A 9,936-nucleotide genomic window follows, 5' to 3' on the forward strand; every position below is an offset into this window, starting at 1 on the left:
TTATTACTGCACGTTCGTCCAGTTGAATGTCACCGCATTAGGTAGCGTTGTTTATAATATAGTAACGTCTCCAAATAATCATCTTTTAATCGAGTGAACTATAGTAATTCGATCACCGGTGATCACAGCAGTCAACGTGTTAAATCCCGACGACGACGTTAAACCTTTGAGTTACGATTCGAATTATCCGCGCGACGTCCCGCAGCGGGTCAAAGAAACACTCCGCGGCATCCTGGCGGGAATCGCAGAGCTACGTAAGTCTGTATACCTTCTAATTACTATTTAATGTTCATTACTCCGATAATGAGTGCTAGCCCGAGTCCAGGTTAATGGTCTTGTTCATGCGATAAACCGGAATCTCATGAATATTCAGACACCAATCTGACCAATGTTTTGTCTCACTGCATCTTTCACCGGGCACATCCTCCTGGTTCAAAAAGCATGGCAGACGTTACACCGGGTGGTCTGTATGGAACCTAATTGAGACGCAACGTACAGTTTAGGATCATACTTGAAATAATGTAAATATATTTTGAATTTGAAGCTAGTTTCATCGAAGCCACTGGTTATACAGGTACAGGGCTTCATGCTTCTTGAATTTAACGTTCAAAAATGTTAACATTTTGGTACGATGATCATTATAAAAATTAGAACTGTAACCCTGAGGTTAATCATAGATCAAGGTTTATCTAAAAGAATCGATGTAACAAGCAGGGTTTGCACAAACACGAGAGAAACGAGATAGAAAACCAATTTTTTCATTTTATTTCGATAACAAAACGATGTTCTCCGTCATTGCGACTCTCTTCTTACGGTAATAAAAAATTAAAAAAGTTTGTAGGAAGCTTTTAAACGCAGGGAAACTTACTCATAATATGAGGCTCGCTTCTATTGCGTAATAAGTATCTTCTTTGGTTTACCAAAGTTATTAGTTGATCGTATATATAGATATATTAACGTTCTAGGATTGACTCGTTCGAAGCATAACATAAGGTTTTCTTCGCCCAACGCGCAATAATATGTACACAATACGTTAACGTCGTAACTTTCTAATGCGAGAAACATATATATCGCCAATTGAAATAATAGAAATATGCAAAAATATTTATTAACGAAATCCGCAACTTAAACGTCTCAATCTTTAAATAATACTTAAGAATTATCCGCTAAATAAATATCACAAGGTGCGTGTTGTCGTTGGCGATGGAGGAGCTGCTCTATGTTATGTTTTACTTCGTTTACCCGTTTTCGAGATCTCATACTTCTTTAGGTAACCCCTCCAGAAAGTTGGGTCGCGTTGATTAAACATTCCACGGATCTGTTCCACGGTTCGGTCATGAAGGGGCACGGTGGGGGTCCAGTTCGTCACGTTTGATAGCACCGTGTCGAATTTATGCCTTGACAAGCTAAGTAACGCCGAGATCACACCCTCCTGTTGTTCATCCGTTCCTAATTAAAAGTGCAAATTTGTAAATTAGCATACTCGTGACGTTGGTCTGCGTGCGTGCAATCCGAGTGAAATAAATTAAAGCAGGCGTGTACCTTCACCGGAACTAATTAGGTCACATAATTGTTCAACAATTTCACCGACTGAGTTATCCTTATCTTCTATAGGGAATACGCGCATCAGGTCGCCTACAATTATGATAAAGAAAATTATTACTTGAACGTTCAGTGGTTCAAGCCAAGGCCTCACTTAACATCACACATCACTAGAATTAAAATAATGTAAAATTGAAAACACTTCATTACCGAGTAAACCGAACGCCCTGTACATGTCGGGAAGCTTTTCGTTAATAATCATGGGCAACAAAGCTCCCTTAATGATATTCTTGTACGTCCATTCCATGCCTTCTTTCTTTGCTAAAAGTTTAATGCTCGCCTCGACGTCAGGGTGACATTTTTCTGCAACGCAGGTCAACGTTAACGCAATTCCATTGGAATGATGTATTACAATATTTATTTACCTTGAAGTGCCGTCAAAAGTTCTTTCAATATATTTGCAGACAGGGTTCCTGATGGATACTTATAGTATAGAGTTACCAAGTTCTTCAATGCGAAAAGCTTAGGGTAGTTAACAGCTTGTTGAGCCAAGAGAAGATGAGCAATACATTTCGGTAGTAGATCTATGAATGACATTCGGTAATGTTAAAATAGTCAATTAGTACTTACCTAACTTAATCAAAATTGCATCATACATACCGTTATTAGTTTCATTCTTTGGAAATGACTCTGGCCAACAAGTAAATACTGTATACAAAACAAGTATCCCCGAAAGTCCCATACAATAAAGAGCATCGCAACAGAATATCCTTACTTTTTGTCTATCTTTCTTAATTTTGGCTAGAATAATATACACCCTAGCAAGTAATTCCACAACTGATTTCTAGACATAAGAAGGATATCTTTAATTGGGTCGTTAAATTTTATATAACAAATTAACTTAATTAATATTAATCAAACCTGTACTTGCTGGTTGAACTTAAATAGCTTATATTCTATGGCACCTTGAACCAGTTGAATAATCGGAAATGATTCTTCTAAGTCAGCTAACAATGCTACAATTCTTTGCTGTACTTTAGTCATTAAAGGTGCAGGTGGTGTATAGGTATTGTCCAGGTTCTTGTTCACCTTTTGCGTTACGCTTAAATAGTCTACAATATTTCTGAAATCAGATAACGGTCCATTTGAATTCTGCTAAATTATCGATGTTAAATATATTGATTGTATTTTGATATTTACTTTGCTATGATACGGGGAGTGTAAGTACTTTTCAATTTTTCAATTACATCCCAATGCAGAGCATCTTGCCATTCACTGTGTATAATTCTATGCAGCTGCTTCACTACAGACTTATCTGAAATGGATGCAACGCATTTAGAATGAATTCATTAGTATATCTTTAAGTAGTTAGCTCTATGTAGTAACATTACCTGCTTCCGAACGGATCTTTTCTAATTGTTCAAGTTCCTTTTTATAATTTCTATTTATAGTGCTATTTTTATTGAATTCTTTCAGTATTTCGATAGGAAGTTGCGAATTTAATTTTCTTTCTGTGGTACAGGTCATTTCATTTACCTTACTTTGCTGTACGTTATTTGAAGTCAAATTGTTGGAGTTAAATGACTCATCATTATTTACGACTTTTTGAACCTTTTTCCGAGATACAGTCAGCTTGTGTTTAACATTAGTTGATTTCCTAAACTGATTATTATTATCCTGGCAATGCTGTGACTGTAAATTATTAGTTAATATAACGTTCACTGTCGACGGTTCATTGAACTTATCATTTTTTTTGCATTTCGCTTGACTATTGACTTTGTTTTTAATGTTATGAATACTAACAACTGGTTTGTCCGAACCTGACAAATTGGTTTCGTTTTTCCTTTTTAGTTGTCCATATTCTTCAGTTAATTTAGAGTCTGTTTTGTTAACTTCCACTGATTTTCCAAAAGGATTATCAGGACTTTGAGGGGAATCAAAATCACATTCCTCGGTTAATTTAGGATCCATTTTGTTAACTTCCACTGATTTTCCAAAAGGATCATCAGGACTTTGAGGGGAATCAAAATCACATTCCTCAGTTAATTTAGGATCTGCTTTGTTAACTTCCACTGATTTTCCAAAAGGATTATCAGGACTTTGAGGGGAATCAAAATCACATTCCTCGGTTAATTTAGGATCCATTTTGTTAACTTCCACTGATTTTCCAAAAGGATCATCAGGACTTTGAGGGGAATCAAAATCACATTCCTCAGTTAATTTAGGATCTGCTTTGTTAACTTCCACTGATTTTCCAAAAGGATCATCAGGACTTTGAGGGGAATCAAAATCACATTCTTCAGTTAATTTAGGATCTGCTTTGTTAACTTCCACTGATTTTCCAAAAAGATCATCAGGACTTTGAGGGAAATCAAAATCACATTCTTCAGTTAATTTAGAATCCGTTTTGTTAACTTCCACTGATACTCCAAAAGGATCATTAGGACTTTGAGGGGAATTAAAATCATATTCTTCAGTTAATTTAGGATCCTTTTTGTTAACTTCCACTGATTTTCCAAAAGGATCATCAGGACTTTGAGGGGAATCAAAATCACATTCTTCAGTTAATTTAGAATCCGTTTTGTTAACTTCCACTGATACTCCACAAGGATCATCAGGACTTTGAGGGGAATCAAAATCACATTCCTCAGTTAATTTAGAATCCGTTTTGTTAACTTCCACTGATACTCCAGAAGGATCATCAGGACTTTGAGGGGAATCAAAATCACATTCCTCAGATAATTTAGAATCCGTTTTGTTAACTTCCACTGATTTTCCAAAGGGATCATCAGGACTTTGAGGGGAATCAAAATCACATTCCTCAGTTAATTTAGGATCCGTTTTGTTAACTTCCACTGATTTTCCAAAGGAATCATCAGGACTTTGAGGAGAATCAAAATCACATTCTTCAGTTAATTTAGGATCCGTTCTGTTAACTTCCACTGATACTCCAGAAGGATCATCAGGACTTTGAGGGGAATCAAAGTCTTCAGAACTATCAGAATCGTCGCCAAATAAATCTTTCACTTTAGAATTATACTCAGGTGCACACTCAGTGTCACTTGTCAATACTTTATTATCATTATTAGTCTCTGCAACAGGTGCTACATCAGGTCTCGCTATGCTTAATGGCGTCAGGTTTGGTTTATTAGTGCTATTATTACATTTATCTTTTAATTCCTGGTTGCTCTCTTTTACCACTGTCGGAGTAATAGGTTGCTCGTACAAATTGATTCTGTTCTTCAGTGGTAGTTTAGTCAGTTTTATTATAGGGCTTCTATTAGGATCGATAAGGTTATTGGCAACAGTTTCTAAATTTTCTTTTTTATTTGCCAAATTTTCACCTGCACATACCGTCGCCTGTACACAATTGTTTAATGATACGTTTTGCTCTGTTACTGTAGCTTTAGGTACATGGGCAATTCGAGGCTTCTTTTTAGGAATATAATCATCCTCCTTAACATCCTCAACTTCCTTTTCCAACTGATCCTCGACCTGCAAGGCGTGAGAACTTTTATTCCGGTTCTGTCCTATCTCGTGGTGATTTGAAGTACTTGGACGCGTATTTGGAATAGTACTACACTTCCTCAAATTTCTTATCTTTTTCAACAATTGTTGACGAGTGCATTTCTTCGTTTCTTGAAGCTCGTTGATCTTTCTTTTTCGTGTAGGATTAACGTTTCTAGAGGTAGGTGTTTTAATTTCAGAAACTGAATCAATGATCTCTACATCATCAGTCTCTTCGGTCGTTCTTGACATTTCCAACTCGGTAACTTCTTCTGTTACTATGTCAGGCGTAATCATCTCGGTGGAAGATTTCTCAGTCAATTCGGATATCATTAAATTCGAGTTCTCGGTGGAGGATTTTTCTGCCAGTTCAGTCATCATTAAATTCGAGTTCTCGGCGGGGGATTTTTCTGCCAGTTCAGACATCATTACATTCGACTTCTCGGTGGAGGATTTTTCTGCCAATTCAGATATCATTACATTCGACTTCTTTGTGGAGGATTTTTCTGTTAAATCAGACATCGTTGAATTCGACTTCTTTGTGGAGGATTTTTCTGTTAAATCAGACATCGTTGAATTCGACTTCTTGGTGGAGGATTTTTCTACCAATTTAGATATCATTAAATTCAAGTTCTTGATGGGGGATCTTTCTGTTAATTCAGACATCGTTGAATTCGACTTCTTGGTGGAGGATTTTTCTACCAATTTAGATATCACTAAATTCAAGTTCCTGATGGGGGATCTTTCTGCCAATTCAGACATCGTTGAATTCAAGTTATTAGTGGAGCATTTTTCTGCCAATTCAGACATCGTTGAATTCAAGTTCTTGGTGGAGGATTTTTCTGTTAATTCAGACATCGTTGAATTCGACTTCTTGGTGGAGGATTTTTCTGTTAATTCAGACATCATAGAATTCAAGTCCTCAATGGAGGATTTTTCTGCGAATTTAGATTCCATTAAATTCAAGTTTTTGGTAGGGGATCTTCCTGCCAATTCAAACATCGTTGAATTCAAGTTCTTAGTGGAGCATTTTTCTGCCAAATCAGACATCATTAAATTCAAATTCTCGATGGGGGATTTTTCTGTCAGTTCCGACATCGTTGAATTCAATTTCTCGGTGGAGGATTTTCCTGTCGATTCAGACATCATTAAATTCGAGTTCTCAGTGAAGGATTTTTCTGCCAATTCAGACATCATTGAATTCAAGTTCTCAGCGGGGGATCTTTCTGTGAATTCAGATATCATTGAACTCAGGTAATCGGTGGAGGATTTTTCTGCCAAGTCAGACATCATTAAATTCAAGTTCTTGGTGGTGGTTTTTTCTCCCAATTCAGATATGGTTGAACTCGAGTCTTGGGTGGAGGTTTTTTCTGCCAATTTAGACATCGTTGAATTCAAGTTCCCGGTAGAGGATTTTTTTGTCAAATTAGATATCTTTGGACTCGGGTTCTCATAGGAGATTTTTTCTGCCGATTCAGATCTCGTTAAATTCAAGTTCTCGGTAGAATATTTTTCTGCTGAATCAGTTATCGTTGAATTCGAGTTTTGAGTGGAGGTTTTTTCTGCCAAACCAGACATCGTTGAATTCAAATTCCCGGTAGAGGATTTTTTTGCCAATTTAGATATCTTTGAACTCGAGTTTTGGGTGGAGGTTTTTTCTGCCAACTCAGACATCGTTGAATTTAAGTTCCCGGTAGAGGATTTTTTTGCCAATTTAGATATCTTTGAACTCGAGTTTTGGATGGAGGTTTTTTCTGCCAAATCAGACGTTGAATTCAAGTTCCCGGTAGAGGATTTTTTTGCCAACTCAGACGTCGTTGATTTTAAGTTCCCGGTAGAGGATCTTTTTGCCAATTTAGATATCTTTGAATTCGAGTTCTCAGAGGAGATTTTTTCTACCGAATCAGTTATCGTTGAACTCGAGTTCTTGGTGAAAGATTTTTCTACGGATTCAAATATCGTTGAATTAGTGTTCGCGGTGGAAGATTTTCCTACGGATTCAAATATCGTTGATTTCGAGTTCTTCGTAGAAGGTTTCTCTGCCGTTTCAAATATCGTTGAACTCGAATTCTCGGTGAAGCACGGTACACTACTCTCGGAAGACTGATCCTCCAGATTTTTACTTTCCTTCGGAACGAAACAAACATCTAAATCTGCTTCAAGTTGCACTAGTTTACTAGATTCAACAGAATCTGATAATATTCCTGAGTCGGTTTCACCATTCACTGATTTATTACATTCAGCTGAATTTTTCGGTGCATCTACAGTCTCTGGTTCATCTACGTCCATAGATTGAGGGCATGTTAACATCTGTAAATCATTGTTACATGCTGAACTAGTCGTTTCTAGACATGATTCATTTTGAGAGTTTATACTAGCATCTACCGCAATATCAGCAGTATCATTAAATGAATCACTGAATGAATTAGAATCCGGATCGTTATCCAGTTCTTCTAAATCTTCTGAAATTTCGATGGGAACTTCGGGTTTGTTTAGAAGCATAGAATGTCTGTATTTACGTTTCTTAGGCCTCTTTCTAACAGAACTCGGCTCAACCTTTTTAGTCAGAGTCTCTACTTTCCATGTGTTTCCGGCACGCGCGTCCTGCAGTCTTTTGGTAGATTTCAGTCGAGATAATTTACATTTATTCCAAGTTCTATTCCTACGTTTATTTACAATGTGTTGTTGCTTCGTTTTGCTGTCGTATAAATCGGTTATTCTTTGCCAAAGTTGCATAAAATTCACTTGTATCGAATTGTTAATATCATACATATAATGCGGGTTAGAATGCTGACAACAGTTACTGTTTTGTTCTACTTTCCTTTCGTTCAGTTTCTTTTTTAGCTTTTTCTCTAACGCATTAACCCTCTTCTGCAATGAGGATATAATTGACAGTGAAGGTGCGACCATTGATATCTCATCGCAATGAGTACTCTGACTAGTTCTACTTTTCACTACCGAGACAGAATTAACCGGTGTCGATCCGATATAAGTTGGATTTATAAAACTAGGCGCCGGAGGAAAGTTACTGTAATTTGAACGTGTTGACTCCACTGATGCTTGCGGCGGTAGATGATTGGGAGAAATAAATTCAGAATGATTGATCTGATTCGGTATACATGGCGGTGGCGTTTCCGGCAAGGCTATCAAACTTTCACTTTCACTGCGTTCGGTAATTGTATCTGAAATCACATGGAGTTTATGGGTTGTACTTTATTCTATGAGTTTAAGTTTGAAATTAATACTTACTGGATGATGAAGGTAATATTGGCGGAGGCAACATTTTCTTAGGAGGAGATGGAATCTGCTCTACCAACTTTGGACATGACTCTGTCATGATTTTACATATCTTTTCTAAAGGTGTAGGTTCTATACGAACTTCGCATTTAGCACAAAATATAGGATACATATCGTCTTTTATACTATAAAATTCGTCTGTTATTATACATTTATTTGTAACTTGCGGTTTCTGTATTATTTCATCCTTAGAGAGGATTGTAACCGTTCCAACATCTATCATTTTCGGTTCTGTAACAAAAGAAAAAATTAAACAACATTCAGGATTTAGAATTGTTTAAAGTGAACTTGCTTCACTCATTTAACTTACTATTACAAATGTTGATAGTGCTATCGTTATTAATGCTACTGTTACTTTTATGAATACTATTGTTTTCTGTTGTAGGTTTTCTCTCCATCTTTTTAATTTTCATGTCATACATCTTTTTCACATTTTTTAATTCTTGATCTAGTTCTTTGACTTTCACTGGTAAAGAAAATTGTACAGGCATTAAAGAAATTAAAATGTACAGAATATATTAATCCATTGATCTACTTACTTTCAAGGGTAGACTTCTTTAAATCATGCTGCATAATTAAATCATTGTGATGACTTTCTACATCTTTTATTTTACATACCAATTGTTGTATATGCTGGTGATCAGCAGCTGCTTTTATTTTATGATCATTTACTTCTGCGGTCAGTGTTTCAATATTTTTTTTATATTCTGTATTTTGCTGGAAAAAGATATCAATATAAGGCAGTTTTAAAGGCTACCAGGAAACAAAATATTATGTAGTATAATAATTTTTACTTACAAGTTCCAATTTAATAACTTTGGCCAATGATGAGTTATAATTACAAGTGACTTTCCTTGTTTGTTTAGTTGCTGCATCCAAATCTGACTTCAAACGCTCGCATTCCTTGAGTTTATCATTGTATTGTTTAATCACTTCGCTGCGCAAAGATATTGTGATTAAATTTCTTAGTTCATCATTACTTAAACACGAGGAAAACATTTCTAATAACTTACTGGGTTTTGCAGATTTTCTTTTTCAACTCCAAATAAGATTGTGTTAAATTTTCCATCTTACAATTATCGTTTTGCTGTAACATAAATATTTACATTCTTGCAAGGACAGATTTGGGGTTATGGATATTTAAAATAAAATCAGTAAAATTTACATAAATATCTACTGATAAGTTAAAGAGTTGAAGTAAATTAAAGTTAAGTTTAATTGATTGCATTTGATACATCATAATTACATTTTTATCATAAATCATCATTAGATTTACAAGTAGTATAACCTTAAAGTAACCTAAAGAGACAGTATTATTAAATTTGTTTTAATGCGGAAACTTCAAGAAGAAAATACGTACTTGAATGGAATCATTTGCTGCTACATCCAGAAAACTAGGATCCATGTTAACGCGAATGACAAACAGTATTATATATTTTAAAGTCACTTATATTTTCATACACCGACCAAAAATCACGTTTATCCGGCATTCGTTTTGATGTTTACAGTTCCGGTTAGGGATATAAGATTTACTAAAATCGAAAACTAGCAAAGGTGGCGCCATGAATGTTACTCACGGAGCAGTACCAT

The 9,936-nt window shown here is 35.8% G+C and overlaps 1 protein-coding gene across 1 annotated transcript; it reads right to left on the reverse strand.

Moving 5' to 3' along the window:
* Nucleotides 1-742: 742 nt before the first annotated feature.
* LOC116425084 (uncharacterized) lies at nt 743-9,900 on the reverse strand. The gene is made up of 14 exons (XM_076368102.1): nt 9,707-9,900; nt 9,360-9,433; nt 9,145-9,283; nt 8,886-9,063; nt 8,657-8,812; nt 8,299-8,577; nt 2,934-8,231; nt 2,743-2,857; nt 2,464-2,665; nt 2,203-2,386; nt 1,968-2,126; nt 1,753-1,905; nt 1,543-1,635; nt 743-1,449 (listed from the first exon to the last, which is right to left on the reverse strand). Exons 1-14 carry the CDS (start codon nt 9,749-9,751, stop codon nt 1,223-1,225), a joined length of 7,302 nt encoding a protein of 2,433 aa, XP_076224217.1. The 5' UTR covers nt 9,752-9,900; the 3' UTR covers nt 743-1,222.
* Between the last annotated feature and the right edge of the window lie 36 nt (nt 9,901-9,936).

The sequence above is a fragment of the Nomia melanderi genome, chromosome 5 (genome assembly GCF_051020985.1).
Source record: "Nomia melanderi isolate GNS246 chromosome 5, iyNomMela1, whole genome shotgun sequence".
Classification (NCBI taxonomy): Eukaryota; Metazoa; Arthropoda; class Insecta; order Hymenoptera; family Halictidae; genus Nomia; species Nomia melanderi.